General features: G+C 43.0%; 1 protein-coding gene across 1 annotated transcript in view; it reads left to right on the top strand.

The window, feature by feature from the left end:
* TCP11L1 (t-complex 11 like 1) overlaps window positions 1-17,758 on the top strand; it is a 969,080-nt gene that overhangs the window by 617,047 nt on the left and 334,275 nt on the right. Inside the window, exon 7 of the mRNA XM_044059530.1 lies at window positions 12,013-12,209. Coding sequence (XP_043915465.1) covers window positions 12,013-12,209 — 197 coding nt within the window. The remainder of the gene's footprint in view (window positions 1-12,012; window positions 12,210-17,758) is intronic.

Raw genomic sequence — 17,758 nt, 5'->3', positions numbered from 1 at the left:
TTGGTCTCATTTTGACTTTCGAGATTTTGCTTCTTTGCAACATTGTAACCGGAAGACTGTTTTGTTGCTGACTCTTACTTCTGCTCAGAGGGAGTCTAAGTTTTTAGGCCCTTATGGCCATTTCTTTTTTTTTTCCCCACAGGGACAGGGTGCCCCTTTGTACTAATCCTTCTTTTATGCCCAAGGTAGTAAATGAGTTGTCCTTGAATCAATTGGTACAACTCCCTTCCTTTTTCCCTTCTCCTCAGTCTGCTAGTGTGAAGGTACTGCATACCTTGGATTTGCACAGACAGCTCAGGTACTATTTGGTAAAACTAGGACTATTCACAAGTCTGATCATGTTTTTGTTTCATTTCATCCCAGGTCTTTGGTTTGGCTGTTTGTAAGCAAGCCATCTCCTCCTGGATATCTAAAGCCATTTCCGTTTATTGTTTTCATGACAAATCTCAGTCTAATTCTGTTAGAGCTCATTTAACTAGGGCTGTTGCCTCTTCTGGTGCCTTCTTCAAGGGGTTTGACACCAATTCCATCCTTGAAGCTGCTATTTGGTCTTTCATCCACACATTTGCTAAGCATTATAAGTTAGATATGGTTTCTAAGGCCAAAGCAGGCTTTGCTGAAACCATTTTATGTGGGTTTATTGAGGGCTCTTCTCAGCCTTCCACCTCACATTCCGTTTCTTCAGCATTTCTACTCTCCTTTCTATGTAGAATACTGCAGCAGTGATATAGATCATCACAGCACACTTGTGTAAAATCTTACCATAACAGTAGATGTCCTTCTCTTCACTGTTGCAGTATTCACTCCCTCCCTCTCTCCCTCCAGCCCACTCGTGTTTGTTCTGCTTTTTTTTCCCTTCTGGATGTGCATGGACTCCTTTGTCCTATGGAGACTGTTCTTTTCCATGGCAATTCAATTCTGGGTCGTTGCATCTGTATGTCCCTTTTATGCTGTACATTCTGTGCGGGGGAGAGTAAGTGTGACATATGGCACATACAAGATCTTTTAGGCTTTTGCTTTCTGGCTGAGCATTGGGCTGCTCTGGGTGGCAGATCCCTTCTATGTAGAATACTGCAGTAATGAAGAGAAGGACATCTACTTTTATGGTAAGATTTTATACAACTGTGCTATTCATGTCATTCTTGTATTTTTGTATTCCATGGTATTATTGTTGTTATTATTATTTTATTATCTGATATTTGTTTATCGGGAAAGTCAGACTGGGTATGAGCCTACTTTCAGTGGAGGCCCAGGGAGAAATGCTCCACAGTACACATTGAATGGAATTAAAAAATTGAACAATGGTTACAAAATATTAAGACAATAACAAAGTAGTACAATGTGTGAAATATAAAAGAAAAATAAGCAAAATATAAAGGCAAACACTAAAGTTGACCAAACATTATATATAAGGTAGAAAAGAGTCCCTAATGTGCAACTTATGCAATGGTGTATGAAAAATATATAAGAGAATAAGTAATGGGTCATAAAAGCCATATACTTTTTCTGTTAGGAGAGCTAGATATTAAATTTCAGTTAGATTCTGGGGATAGATAAAGGTTAGTGTAAGAATGTAAAGAAAGGACTTTAAGGAGTTAGAGAGGTGAGGCTAGAAAGTAGGTAAAGCAGGAAGGGGGAAGTAGGATGTATCAAGAGAAAATCTATTTAAGAGTGTGGAAGACGGGAAAAGAAAATAATTCTAAGATAGTGTGAAGCATGGGCGGATCCAATTATTGGTTAGATGTTTTTTCAGCCTAGACTTGAAGAAATAGTGGGGAATAAGTCTGATGGCATTCTGGAATGCTATTCCATGATTTGGCAACACAGTGAGAATACAGACTAACCCCCGTTAGATCTTTTGAGGTTTGTAAATAGATAGTAAATGGTACATACTTGTGACAGTTATTATTATTATTATTATTATTATTATCTTTATTGCCCATTTGCCCCAGGTTATGGCTGTAAACAATCCAGTGACCAGCCAACTTACCTGGTTTTCAAACTGAAACGGAAAAAAAAAGCTTTTATAAACCAAGCTAAGGTGCCTGTCAGTAGTAGTCCTATAGGTTTCCGAACTGAAACTGCCAAGGCAGGTCTGTCAGTAAGGTAAGTATGTAACTTTTGTTTACTGCAAAAACTAAAATCTGTGGTATCCCTTGAAGTGTCGGCAAACTCGGTATGCAACCTGTACTGGGTCAAAAACAAACCAAACAGAAACTTTGCAGTGTGGAGGGTGTGAAGTTCTCTCTTTGAAATATTTTGTGCACCTAGTTCACTAATAAAATTCGAACTTTAAAATACGCACTATAAAATAAAATAGTAGGTAGTCCACAGTTGAGTTTAAAATAGAATATCTTTTATTGATGCATACGAGCAAGCGATCCTAGTTAAATATAATGAAAAGCATTAAAGATGTTCATGAAGTTATATATAATCAGGTTAGAGGGGGTATTGTTGTTACTGATATCAGCAGCTGTAAACAGAGGATAGAAGAAATTTTGAGTGACACTAACTATTATGAATCTTTAACTTTAAAAGAGATTAAGGCATCATACGGCAACTGGTGCACAGCCTTGACTGGACTTTATGATGATGGTTTGTTAACAGATAACTTGTTTGACTGTGTACAGACACCTTTCCCCCTGCATGCCTAAATTCTTTGGAATCCCTAAGCCATATAAAAATAGAGAAAATCCTCCTTACAGGCCAGTGGTTGCAGTCAGGGGGTCCCTGACCAAAGCTGCTGCCATCTACCTGGATTTTTTGTTACAACCTTTGGCTGAGAAGAACATTTCACACATAAAAGACTCTAATAATTTTTTAAGGAAAATAAAAAAAAATGTTACAATTGATACTGCTAGCATTTTATTAACAATAGATGTTGAGTCATTATATACAGTACTTCTGCATAATTATTTTATTGAAACAGTGATTGAGTCGTACAGGAAAAACAACAATGACACACCAGCACAACATGAAAGAACAGGTAAACTTTTCGATATGGTGTTTAGCTACAATTTTTTTTACGTTTAATGGAAATTACTGTAAACAAAAGACTGGTATAGACATGGGGGCAACTCCTAGCCTAGCCAGCATAGCTATAGGCATGTGGGAGGAGGATTATGTTTTTAACAACAGAGAATACATGCAACATATCACAGTGTATCTGCATTTTATTGATGACATCTTTATTGTGTGGAAAGGAGACCATGCTAAATTAGAATATTTTATCAACTGTCTTAATCAAACCAGCAGCTTCCTGCATTTCACCTCTTCCCACAGCCTCACCTCGGCATTCTTCTTTGATGTGCAGATTACTAAAGACTTGCACCAAGGTAAAATAGACGCATCTTTACAGAAAACCTACCAGAGTAAACCTCCTGCTACATAATAAGTCTGCATCCCACCAGGACAAAATATAACATTGTTAAATCCCAGGGCTACACGTTGGCCAGGATCACCACGAAAATGGAACCCTTCCTTCAGAACCTAAATGATCTTGAAAATTACTTTTTTGGTGAGGGGATATGAAAGCAATATGTTAAGAAGCATTCTGGAACCTATAATTGAACTTAAAAATACAAATTCATCAGTCCTTAACGGTCCTTATAGGAGGGATTTAAAGAAACCTAAAGACAGTTGTATCTTGACTTTACTGTTGACCATTACAGCATCATTAATATTATTAGAGAGAAGTGGGCCATAATTACTGAAGGCTCATATCTATTGGACATCCTTGGAGAAGCTCCTTCCTTTGTGTATAGGAAAGCCAGAAACATCAGGAGTCAGGTTGAAGGTAGACCCAGACCATTGGATACATGCAACAAAGTAAGTGTGGAGCCAGCTGTGTTTTTTGTCAGCGTATACAGGAGGGAGGCATGTTTTTCTGCCCTTAAAGAAACTGATTAAAACCAACACAGGACGTGACTGTAACTCAATACAGGTGGTTTACAGGGCAAACTGCAATGATTGTGAAGCATTTTATGTGGGAAAATGCTCAACAGACTTAAATGAAGTATTTCTGCCCATCTTCCCGAAATTAGTGCAGGAATAATGCACTGGCTGGCCTGTAGCTTCACAAAACACACTGGTTTTAAATTTCAGATTATTGATTGTGTGGACCTTTTGGAACTGGGAGGGAGACATCCTTAATCTTTTAGAAAAACGTGAACTACTGTGGTAGCTGAAATTAACTCTCTTCGAAAACTGGGGCTTAATCATTATTGCTCCATAAAAAGCATACCGGAACTCAGAAAACTGCCTCACTGTTTAAAAGACTATTAAAAGTCTGATATGTGACTGATTAATGCTGACATTACATGCTGATATTATACATGCTAATATTGTTGTAAACAAATATCAAACATAAATAATTTACAATGAAAATAACTGACATGGGTACTGTTTTCTGATACTTTTACTCATTTAAACTAAGTGATGTTAAGTTGCCAATCTCGCCTTCATTCTTGCTGGATGGGTTTGGAGCCGATCCTCGGCTTCGGCCTATACCAAAGCTCGAGAGCTATTTACCAGCTCGAGGCCCTCCCTATATCCCACAATGCTAGGCGTCCAATACCCAGATCTCATTTGCCGCTTCAGCTGCGAGGTTGCGTGTTTACCGGCTCCAGGTCGTATAAAACTTTTTTTCTAAGTTTATTTAGATATAAATAGCTAAATTCTTGTTAGATACTTTTCTTTTAGTGTCCCCTTTCTGATCCCTTGAGAAATCCCTTTTAGAAACTCTCTTTGCTAGTAGTTTCAGAGTTTCTCCCCCCCTCCCCCACCCTTTAGGGTAGAGTTAGATTTTTCTTATATATATTTTTATCTCTACTAGTCTTGTTAGCAGTATTTTTTATAGCAGTATTATTACTTTTATTACTACTATATTATTGTAGTGTTAGTTCTAGTGTGTGTGTGTGTGTGTGTGTGTGTGTGTGTGTGTGTGTGTGTGTGTGTGTTTGTAGTGTGTTAGGCACTAGTTACCTAGTTCCTTGGTACCCTATTATAGTGCCATTATGTCTAAGGATACTAAGGTATCAGGTTTCAAGAAGTGTGACTCATGCTGTCAGAAGATGTCTCTGACAGACGGCCACACTTCTTGTGTGTATTGTTTGGGCCCTCTACACCTGCAGGACTCTTGTTCGGTCTGTCATGCCTTCAGTCCGAGAGTCCTGCAGGAGCGTAGGAACAAACTTATTTTGAGGGGCTTACTTAAGCCTGAAGGGTCCCTGACTAAGCATTCGTCGGGTAAACCCTCCAAGCCCGCCAAACCATCGGCTCCCTGTTTGGAGCCGTCGCCAAGCGGAGCTGCTGCCTCCTCGTCGGTTCCGGCTGGAAACGTCACTTTGAGATCTCAGTCAGCTCCTGTTGTAGTGTCGGAGCCTTCTCTGAGCCAAAAACGCTTGAGATCTCCCTCTCTGCAGTCTGTTCATTTGGCTCCGCGATCTCCGTTACTACAGTCTGAGCGGAGCCATAGGTCACATTCCTCTCGGTCTTCCAGGCTTTCTGATCACGACCTCGAGAGGGTGGTCAGTAGACTTCTAAAGTCGCAGGCACTTGCCCAAATGTTATCTAGCCCTTCTCAACAGACTGCAGCTATCCCTGCATCTTCAACAATTCCTCCTCCGACTCTTCCGTTATGTTCGGAGCTGGAGCTTGTTGGGGCTCGAATCGTCGGTACGTCGGAGCCGATACCTCACATTTTGGCTCCTTTGTCGGCTCCGATCTCTTCATTGGTTCCGTCCATGGAGGAATCCGGGCACCAAGACTCCCTCGTCGGCTCCAAGGGGGCGAGTGGCATTGGATCCTTGTCCGACCCCATTCTTCCTCTCGGTGCCTCGGCGCAGATGAGCTCGGCTCCGACATCGGCCTCGGAGCCGTCACTCTCGGTGACGGGAGGGGTTCTCATCTCTTCGTAGCGGGGACCTTCCTCTCTGCCCGATAGGGGCGCCTTCGAGGTCATGAGGAGCATACTGACTCCTGGGTCGGACCCACGATCGGCTCCTTCGGCTCCTCCCCCCATGGTGCCTACGTCGGTCTCTGTTCACCCTCCTGACCCCAAGTGCGGGGAACAGACGCTCCAGGTAGCCCCATTGGGTGTGTCTTCCTCTTCCGAGGCCTCCCCTGATCATTCAGAGGAGCCCTCTCGGAAGAGAAAATGTAAGAGGAAACATGTTGACTCCCCCGAGTCAGTCACCTCAGACACCGATTTGGAGGATTCAGAAGGGTCCCCAAGGTCCCCCACTGAGGATGTCTCTTTTTCAGACATCCTTGAGATCCTTAGACAGAGGGGGAACTGGACTGCCCTTAACCCCTCCGAGGACGAGTCGGTGTACCTGGACGCATTTGGTTCTCGCCCCTCCACTTCCTGGGTTTCTCCGCCTTTCGACCCACTCATGGAAGTGGTGGCTTGGAAGCATGGATGGCCCCAGACACAGTGGAACCAACTCCCCATAGGCCCACAAAGTTTATTACAGCCCCGTCCGACAAACAGTTTCTTGCGAAGGGTGTCCCTGTTGATGCCATGGTGGTTGCAGCAGCCACTAAGAAGGAGTTGGCTGATCCTTCTGTCCCTGTCCATCCACCTAATAAAGAATGTAGGACAATGGACAGGTACGGGAAGCGGATGTTTTCTTCAGCGACCTTTTCCATGCGGTCCCTGAACTACTTGTGCCATTTCACCCGTCTTCAAAGGGATATCCTTAAGGAATTAGGTGATACACTTCAGGATCCATGTGCTGCGGGTTCTCAGGAAAAGATCAACTCCCAGCTGGCAACCCTTAACTCCATTGTTAACTCCTCCATGTGGCTCATTTCTTATGCAGCCGATGGGGCGAGCAGGGCCGCAGGCACAGGTGTAGCCTTGAGACGACATGCCTGGATGCGGTTGTGCAACTTTGCTGACCCCTTTAAGGCGTCCTTCACCAACGCCCCTTTCGATGGTTCGGCTTTGTTTGGACCACAGGTATAGGATACACTTACCAGGTGCGAGCAGGAAGGCAAGACTCTCTCTGACGTGGGAGTCAGTTTTTCCACTCCATCTAGACCATACCCGAAAGGTCAGAAGGGTGGAAAAATGTGGTTTCGCAAACCCCAGGGAGTCATGCCTGACGCACGTGGTGAGTGTCCCTCCAGGGGCAGAGGAGGGAACAATAATAGACGCCGCCCGAGGGGCAGAGGGGGTCAGCAGAATCAGGGTAGCAGGGAATCTTTCTCTGACAAACCCTTCCAGCACCCCTGAGGGGCTGCCCGACTGTCCACCTTCGGAGGCAGTCAGGGGAAGGTTGTCACTGTACCCAGAAGCCTGGCAACTCCTCACACAAGACAAATGGGTACAGTCTATCATATCCGAGGGCTACAAAATTCCCTTCGTCCACACCCCTATACAAAGGATCCCTTCCAGATGTCCCACCTGCGCTAAGGGATCAAGCAGTACTAGAAATTTCAAAACTGCTAAAAAAGAGGGCCATCCAGCCAGTCCCAGCAGACCAGCAAGGATCCGGAATTTACTCCAAGTTCTTTTTGGTACCGAAAAAAACAGGGGACTGGAGACCCATTCTGGATCTCAGCAGACTGAACAGGTCTGTACAAAGAACAAAGTTCCGGATGGTCACGCTTCAGTCCATTCTACCCTTTTTGGGTCAGGACAATTGGATGTGCTCTATAGACCTTCAGGATGCGTACTACCATATCAAAATGAACAGGCGCTCCAGAAGGTTTCTCTGCTTCCGGCTGGGAGCCAGTCACTATCATTTCAGAGCCCTGCCCTTTGGTCTTACCACAGCCCCCAGGGTGTTCACCAAATGCATGGCAGTGGCTACGGCTCACCTGAGGCGACGGGGATTCCAGGTGTTTCCATATCTCGACGACTGGCTCCTTTCTGCTTCCACCAGGCATCAACTTCTGCGAGCCAGGGACTTGTACCATTCAGACTTGCTCCGAGCTAGGTATATCAGTAAATTTCGAAAAGTCTGCATTGTCGCCTTGTCAATGTATAACATTTATAGGCGCAGAAATAAACACAAAAGATCTGTCTGCAATACTTCCTCCAGACAGAGTATCGGACATTCGCCGACATGTGCAAGTACTACTAAAGTGCAAGACGATTCAGGCCAGATTTGTACTAAAAACATTGGGTCTTTTGGCGGCTGAAATCATTCTAGTCCCCCTGGCTCATTTCCACATGCGGATCCTTCAGTGGATGCTTTTTACCCAATGGTCCTTTCAACAGCTCCCAGTGTCCCAGAGGATAATGATCACTCAAACCTGCAAAGACCACCTGGCTTGGTGGATGGTCTCCCCTACAGTTCTCCAGGGCAGACCGTTTGTTCTACCTTCTCCTGTTGCCACGGTGACCACGGATACCTCCCTGATCGGGTGGGGGGGGGGCATTTTCAGGGCAGGACTGTCCAGGGCACTTGGCAACCCCTAGAATACCACCTGCATATAAACGTCTTGGAGATGAGAGTGGTACTTTTAGCGTTGCAAGCTCTTCAGGACTCTCTACCTATCGGGACTATTGCAATTCAAACAGACAAATATGTCTGTAGTGTCGTGCATCAACAAGCAGGGTGGAACCAGATCTTATCCCTTATGTCGAGAAGCACTCAGACTCTGGCAGTGGGCGATCTCTTCCCAATGGTTTCTGATAGCAATGCACATCCCCAGGAAGTCCAACGTCATAGCAGACAGGCTGAGCAGAGCCATTCTCATGCCTCATGAGTGGTCTCTCAATCAGTCAGTAGCGGACAAGATTTTCCGCAAATGGGGTCAACCTTGTTGCGACCTTTTCACTACCCCTCTCAACAGCAAGTGCAAGGACTTCTTCACTCTACTCCCCCTCCCCGGCCATTCCCCCAGAGATGCTCTAGTCCACAATTGGCCCTGGGGTCTTCTGTATGCATTGCCTCCTTTTCCCTTAATTCCCAAACTGATTCAGAAAGCGACCGCTTTGGGTTCCAGGATGATTCTCATTGCCCCTTTCTGGCCTCGACAAATTTGGTTCCCGTTCCTGCATCGTCATCTATTGGAGCAGCCCTGGAGTCTGGACCCAGTGCCAGACCTGCTGGTCCATCAGTCGGGCAGGCTGCACCAATCCCTTCAGTCTCTCAACCTCACAGCTTGGTTGCTCCACTTCCAACCTTAGCCAGGCTTCCACAGATTTCTCAGCCAATACGTGAAATCATCCTTTCTTCGCATAAAGCTACTACCAGAAAAACCTATGCTAGTAAATGGAAACGTTTCTCCTGCTGGGCAGAGACCAGGAATATAGATCCTTTTACAGCCCCTGTCCACACTGTTCTGGATTTTTTGGCAGAACTTTTTCGAGCAGGTTCCTCGTCTGCCACCATTATAGGGTCCAATTGGCTGCTATCGCTAATTTCCACGCTGGCCTGTCTGAATCCAACATCATGTCCCACAAACTTTGTAAGGCCTTTCTTAAAGGGACTATTTTACTCAGGCCCTCGGTTAGAGTTCCCCGCCTCCATGGGATTTAAACCTGATATTAACTTAATTGATTCTCCCTCCCTTTGAACCTGCGGCCTCCTGTTCTTTAAAATTACTCTCCTGGAAGACTCTCTCCTTAGTAGCTATCACCTCAGCTAGAAGAGTGTCGGAACTTCAAGCCCTCTGCATTCGTCCTCCCTATCTTGTTTTTCACAAGGATAGAGTCTCACTTAGAACGAACCCTTCCTTTTTACCCAAGGTCCCTTCTGAGACAAACCTGAATCAGGCTATTGAGCTTCCTGTCTTTTTTCCTAACTACTCAAACAGAGCTGAACAAAAGCTGCACTTTTTGGATGTTCACAGGCAATTACGTTTTTATTTGGATAGGACAAAACAATTTAGGAAGTCAGACCAACTCTTCTTGTCTTATGCTGAGGGCAAGCAGGGCTTGCCAGTTTCTAAAGTATCTTTATCCAGATGGCTGGCTTCAATCATATCCTTTATTTACCAATTAAGACACAAAGAACTCCCTGTAAAACCAAAAGCTCATTCCACCAGAGCGTTAGCCACATCGGTAGCTTTTCAAGCAAGGCTCCCAATGGAATCTATTTGTGCTGCAGCCACGTGGGCCACTCCTCATACCTTTATTTCTCATTACAAGTTGGATATGGCCTTCAGGAATCAGGCTGAATTTGGTTCCACTGTGCTCAAGAGTCTGTTCCAATGAGCCACCCAGGACTAAGGTGCTAGGGACGCTGTCCCATCCAGCAAGAATGCAGGTGAGATTGACAACTTAACATTAAGAAGTTATGTACCTACCATAACGTTCCATGTTAGTCCCACCCGTCATCCCCCTAGCCTGGACAGACTGAGAAGAATTCTTCTGAGGCCGTATTCCTCTACTGGACTATTCCTAGGTTATGTCCCCATCTGTTACCACTGTAGATAATCCTTATAGTTGGCATAGGTGTCTCCATGGTGTTAGCTACCAAATGAGATCTGGGTATTGGACGCCTAGCATTGTGGGATATAGGGAGGGCCTCGAGCCGCTAAATAGCTCTCGAGCTTTGGTATAGGCCGAACCCATCCGGCAAGAAAGAATGCGAGAAGACAACTAACATGAAACGTTATGGTAGGTACATAACTTCTTATTTTCTTAGTTAGATGCCACATTTGAACAGATCCCCAGGGCCTTAATGCTTTATTTCTAACATTTTTCATTGTATTTCCACTTAACAATTATAGCTATGATTTTCAGCTTACTTAGGTGTTCACTTATAGATTTATACAGATGTTCATTAATATTATGAATTTTTTTTTGCACATAAACCTAATGGAAGTATTTATTTGGTACTAAAGCGATCTTTGTTAAAAGTATTTCAGTTTATAAGTTACTAATATTTATTCTGATAGATGTTTAGTGGTAGATCTTTTCGTTAATTTGTTTTTTCATTTCATTTTTTTTTTCATTTTGGTAGTGATTTTGTTTCTTAATTAATAAAGCTTAGCTTAGTAGTTTAGCCTTAATAAGCTGTTCTTGTATTATATATTTTAATTTGTCCCTAGCTTTTAAGTTTCAGTTCTGCGGTATCACAGTCTCAGTTTACAGTATGGTGTTAATGGGGAAGGGGGGCTAGGTTAAAGGAATACGTTTAATGCTTTTATTGCTCTTACCAGAAGCAGCCTCTGTAACCAATCCCTTCCTCCAAATAACCTGATTATATCTAAATTAATGAATGTCTTTAATGCTTTTCCTTATACTCAACTAGGGTTGCTTATGTGTTTTTAATAAAGGATATTTTATTTTTAACTCAACTGTGGACTGCCTACTGTTTTATTATTTTGTAGTATGTATTTTAAAGTTCAAATGGTATTAGTGAGCTAGGTGTATAACATATTTCAAGGAGTGAACTTCACACCCTCCACACTGCAAAATTTCTGCTTGTTTTTTTTTTTTTTTTTAAACTTTTGTTTACTAAAACCTAAAAAGGCTTAGGATGAATAAATAACTAGTATGGAAAGTATTATTGATTCATTCTCCAGTACCCACTTTATCCATTTTTGGGTTAATAGAGGCCAAAGTCTATCCCATTATGCATTGATTGCAAGGTAGACAAACTAATCCTGTGTAGGACACCAGTCTGCCATGGGATGTGCAGGCAGACTAGCATGTGCATTTACATACACGCGCACACACACACACTACTCTTTTGTTGCATGACTCAGAATGTGCCTGCTTTGAGCTACTCTACCTGATGCAGTTTAGAACTGCACCAGATTTACCTGGAACATGTTTTAGGAGGAAACTGGAGCACCCGGAAGAAACTCTAGGGGACATAGGGAGGACAGCAGAAAGCACTGCAGCTAGGAGCTTAACTGTTACTGAAAGAGTGCATGAATGATTTATGTAACTCGTTCATCTGGCAAAAAAATAAGTCAATAGGTCAGTGTATGGCCTGACTAAAAGTGTAGGGGAAAGTACAGTATAAAGGTTTTAACCAGTGTTTAATTAAACAAGTTAGTAATGTTTTGTCTAAGCTGTATTTGCATTTTTCCCCCTCACAGATGCCCTAGATTTCACTACAGAGTGGCTACAGGAAGCCATAAGTAGTCTTTCAAGTTCAGAAACTGCTACGTGTCAGTCTGTTCCTCATGCCACTGCATCTGCTGACAGTGTCCGGATTTTAAACCCTGTTACTGTGCAAAATCAGGCGTATCTGAGACTGTTGAAATGGGACCATATCACCCGACCTTTCCCTGAAGTATGTGCTGTTTTTCATTTTTTCTTGTTATTAATGCCTTTTTTCAATGTCTGCAAGCTTATATCAGTAAGTAAATCAAAAAAACTGCTCAAGGCTGGAAAATACGAAACCACAGACTAGCGTAACTTCCACTTTATTCAACGCTTTCATAAAAAACTTCTTCAGAACCAAAAGAAATGTTACATCAAACATTCATTTAAATGCTGCACACAATTAAAATCAATTAATCAATTGCATAGTGTAAAATCGTAATTAAAAAGCCCTTTACAAAAAACAAACTCTTCATTCATCATTATGCACTATAGAATGGGCATAATTGAATACATTACAGTAACAAACATTATAAAACATATGCTTCACGATCTTTTAAGAAACATTTAATATTGATGGCTTCATTTAACCCAGGAAAATGATCCGCCTGTAATTTAATTTGCCATCTAGTTTCTCTTTGAGCCAAAAATTTCCTGTAATCACCCCCCCCACCCCCACCCCCCCGTAATCAGGTTCACAGTGTTCCAGGATAGAAAACAAATTTTTTTTAAAACCAATACATTCAGGGAAGCAGCTAATGACATTTCTAAGCAACGTGCAACTTTGTATCCACCCATTTTGAAAAATAGACCAACACCCCAAGTTAAGGAAACTGGAAAGTATATTGAAATTTTATGTTTCAGTATGAACATGAGTGTTGACAATATAGGTATGCATAATATTATAAACAATAATTGGAAGACCCTCGAAGGAAATGCTGATTTAATGGCAGCTATTAAGGGGAAACCAAAGTTTGTTTATAGGAATGAACATAGTTTGAAAGGAGCATTTGAAAAGGGGAGAGATAGAAGCACATGTAGCATTAAGAAGGAGCACATTAATAGGGGTATGCACAAATGTCATGATTGTTCTGTTTGTAGGTTTATTTTAGAAGGTCCTTATATTCAACTTCCTCACATACTTAATACTATAGGGGTCCCTGGTAATTTTTGTTGTAAAACAAAAGGAGTTGTTTATATTTTAGTGTGTGACAAATGCTCATCATTTTATATTGGTATGACTACTAGAAAATTAAATGTTAGAATGAAGGAGCATATGTATAATAGAAAAAAGGACAAAAAACAAATATTTTACAGACATAGTGTTGAATGTATTGGTTTTAAAAAATTTTTGTTTTCTTTCCTGGAATACTGTGAACCTGATTACAGGGGGGGTGATTGCAGGAATTTTTTGGCTCAAAGAGAAACTAGATGGCAAATTAAATTACAGGCGGATCATTTTCCTGGGATAAATGAAGCCATCAATATTAAATGTTTCTTAAAAGATCGTGAAGCATATGTTTTATAATGTTTATTGTAATGTATTCAATTATGCCCATTCTATAGTGCATAATGATGAATGAAGAGTTTGTTTTTTGTAAAGAGATTTTTAATTACGATTTTACACTATGCAATTGGTCGAAAGTTGTTTGTTTGTTAAATTTAACTGTTGAGGCTGCCCACTAAAGTGTGCTAGCCTGTGTAACTGATTTATTACTGTTTCCTGCATTTCTGTGTGCTTTCTATCTCAAAAACAAAAAAAAAAAATATCCTTGTTTTCCCGCCTCTCCTCGACTAGTTTAGACCAGTATACAGGCTTTGCTGTATTCTGGGCTGTGGTGTAGTTCCTGTGTTGTCCATTGCCTTACTTGGATAGAAGGAAGTTTCTTTGCTCACCAGTGGGAGTGGGGAGCCTTGAGCAGCCTATCTGTCCCTGAAGGAGTGACCTCAGCACAAGAGCTTGTAGTAATTGGTTGTTTTGGACCATTTCTAGCTCTTTTGAAGTTCCCTGTTTAAAATCCGCCTCTGAGCATTTTTTTCTGGCTATACTACTCAGAAACAGCTCCTCGTGGTCCTGCAGAGTGGTCCTAGCAGCAGAGAACTGAGAAAAGCGACTACTTTCCTGATTTAAGTATTTTTGCTGTTTTTGCGCCGGTTAAACAAGGTTAAACTTTTTCTGGCTCCGCCAAGTGTGCTCTTCAAATTTTCCATTAAGAAAGCTCTACTCTTATAATAATCAGTCTACTCGTTTTATTATAAGCCTAGCACTTGTTCTTAAAACCTCTCTTCTAAGTATGCACTCGCTAACTAAAGTAAGCACTACATCCACCTACCACCCCTGTAAGTACCCACTTCCCTTAAAGGCACAGCACTCCCATATAATATTCTAGCATGTCGAGTGGTAGATTACTAGCATCCTCTCCGGTTCAGCTGGTTAATCTGGGAATCTTGAGACAATGCTACAATTGTCTCATGTACACAGACAACCCTTTCCTCCTCCCAACAAACACAAATACATGTGAGAGATGCAACTATATAGCCAAACTGGAGGCTGAACTCTCTCAACTCAGGACTGGCAAGACCAGACAGGAGGAGAAGGTAACCACACACACACCAAACCCAGTCCCACATAGACCTACCACAACTGCAAACCAAACACATAATAACACAAAGACATACTCGGAGGCTCTAACAAAAAACTTACCAAAACAACAGAGGCTCCCAAAGCAGACACCCAAAAATCCACCACCTCAAAACATAACACATGCAACACATACTTCAATAAATCAGTGTGTGAAACAATCGCAGCCCTTAAGGCCAAACACCATGCCTGATACACTAGTAATAGGTGACTCTGTAGTCAGACACACTGACGTTCCGCTTACCAGGCTGAACAAGGAGAGAGTAACGGTGAGCTGCTTATCGGGAGCTAGGATCCGCCACATAACACACGCAGTCAGGTCACTCCAAAGCAAGTACAAATATGACTCCGTCATTGTCCATGCCGGCGTGAATGACCTGAGACGTACCTCCCTGGACTACATGAAAAGAGACATAGAGGAGCTCTCTGATTATGTAGCCCAGGCTGGTATGACCCTGACCCTGAGCAGCATCTTGCCCTCACCAAGAATGATGTCACAATACAAAGACAAGATGATCAGCTTTAATAATTGGCTTAAATACTGGTGTCATTCTAGGGGGATCCAATGTCTGTCTGCTTGGGTTGACATGCTGGACAAGCCACGCTGCTTCGCAAGGGACGGCTTGCATCTGTCACCACTGGGCTTCCGGATATTGGCTAAGGCTCTTGCCACCCCATAGTGCCTTTTAGGCAAGGCTCAAAAGACAAACCCACCTCCTTAGAAAAAAAAAATGGAAAAAAATTAAGGGTAATGCTGCTCAACGCCAGAAGTCTAAATCTCAAGATGCAGGCTCTCGGAGCACTCCTCAGTAAGGAGAACATCGATGTCTGTGCAGTAACTGAAACCTGGTTCAAGGCTCCTGAGAGCACCCCAGTGCTACCAGGCTATACCTCATATCATGCTTTTCGGCCCCAAAACTTGGGCCAAACCAAAAAGGGAGGGGAGTGTCCATATTCATCAAGGACACCCACACCTCCAGGTTAGTGGCAACACATGAAGCATCAGAGACCATCCAGGTGCAACTAACCATAGGCAAAACTGCTATACAACTGGTAGCATGTTACAGACCACCCTCCCAATCTCAGGAACCCCATTCAGCCTTCATGAAGACATTGGAGGATACGAATGTCTCACCAAACACCATCACATTGGGAGACTTCAACTACTCTAACATAGACTGGGTGCATTATTCTAGCCCAAACACCCTAGCGCAAAGGTTTCTGGAATTCATAAATTCAAATGCAATGTAACAGCTAGTCACCTCTCCCACAAGGGGAGATAATATACTAGACCTGATCATCACAAACATGGGGACAAAATGCTCCACACCGGAAGTATACCCCTCACTAGTGAGATCTGACCACAAACTAATCACCCTGGATATACATATCCCACCTCCACCCCCAACACAAAAGACTCCAGTGAAAAACTTCTCAAAAGCCGACTTTACACTTCTTAAAACTGAGATGGTATCCTTGAAGCCCACTGGGCCAGTGGAAACCACATCCCACAATGCAGAATCCTTCACAAATGCTTTCTACGGACATCTCCAAGAATGCATGGATTATGCAATCCCAAATAAAACCAAGACCCTCTCCACCAAGGGCAGGCGTCCTGTCTGGTGGACCCCAGCCATAAACAAATTGTATAACAAAAGAAGGAAGCTACTGCACGACAGAGCAAAATCCCATAAAGAGAAAGCATCTCTGATCAGCACTAGTAGAAAGCTACGTTCTCTCATAAAAACATCCAAGGCCAACTTTGAGAGAAAAATCGCTATGGACACTAAAGATAACCACAAGGCCGCCTTCTGCTATGTTAGAAACCTGGGTGGAAACCCTTAGATATGTTCAGAGTTAGTTCACAATGACAAAAAATACACTGAACCCACAGATATTGCCAACATTCTGGCAGACAGGTTCAGTGCAAATTTCTCCCCTCCCTCACCCGCAAAAGAAGAAATACTTATCCCTGCTGAATGTAACCTCCCTGTCATCTCAGATGTCCAGGTGAGAACCGCCCTCGGCAAAGCTAAAAACACATCATCAATGGGACCTGCCGGTATCCCGAGTTGCGTGCTACGTGAACTCCAAGAGGAGCTAAACCCACACATAAAAATGCTATTTAACCTTACTACAGGATATGTACCTGAACACTGGCGTACAGCAACAGTAGTCCCACTCCACAAAGGAGGCACCTCTACAGACCCTGGTACCTACCGCCCCATAAGCTTAACCAGCCTGGTCTGCAAAGCTATGGAAAGAATCATTATGGAACTCATAAACAGAGACATTGGGGACTTACAGACACTTGATCCCACCCAGTTCGGCTTTGTAAAGGGCAGATCCTGCCTTTTGAACCTGGCTGACTTTTTCGAAACAGTCACTAGAGCCATTGACGAGGGCAAAGCAGTCCATACAGCCTACCTGGACTTGGCTAAAGCTTTCGACACAATACCCCACTCTGGCATCATAGACAAGCTCAACAGCTTAAATGTAAATCCATATGTCACAAGATGGTTTACAAACTGGCTAAAGGATAGAACCCATAAAGTCAAAATCGCTGGAGCCATGTCAGACTCAAAACCAGTCACAAATGGTGTCCCACAGGGCTCTGTCCTGGGACCCCTCTTGTTCGGCATTTATTTCTCAGATGTGAAAGCAAACATGGGGGGGGTTTGGCTGACAAAGTTCGCAGATGACTGCAAACTAGGCGCCATAGTCGATACACCAGCTGACACATACATCCTACAGAAAGGCCTCACTGAAACAGACGACTGGTGCCAGAGTCATGGCCTTAAACTAAATGCCAAAAATGTATAGTCATCCCCTTTGGGAAAAACAAAGTACCCACAAATTATCACATAGACAGTAACCCACTGAGTACGGAAAAAGTAATCGGAGACCTGGGGACCCAAGTCGATAGTGACCTCTCATTTGACACCCACGTTGCCAAAGTGGTCAGAAAGACTTTCTACCTTGCCCACCTTATCATGAAGAGATTTACATCCAGATCAAAGGAGGTCATTGTACCCCTATACTCCTCCCTTATCAGGCCCATGATTGAGTACAATGCCCCATTTGGTATGTACCTCACC

This window comes from Protopterus annectens, chromosome 17.part0 (assembly GCF_019279795.1).
Source record: "Protopterus annectens isolate FY-2018-M chromosome 17.part0, PAN1.0, whole genome shotgun sequence".
Taxonomy (NCBI): Eukaryota; Metazoa; Chordata; order Ceratodontiformes; family Protopteridae; genus Protopterus; species Protopterus annectens.
Note: the sequence above shows the minus strand (reverse complement) of the source record. Positions and strands in the feature narration are given on the sequence as shown.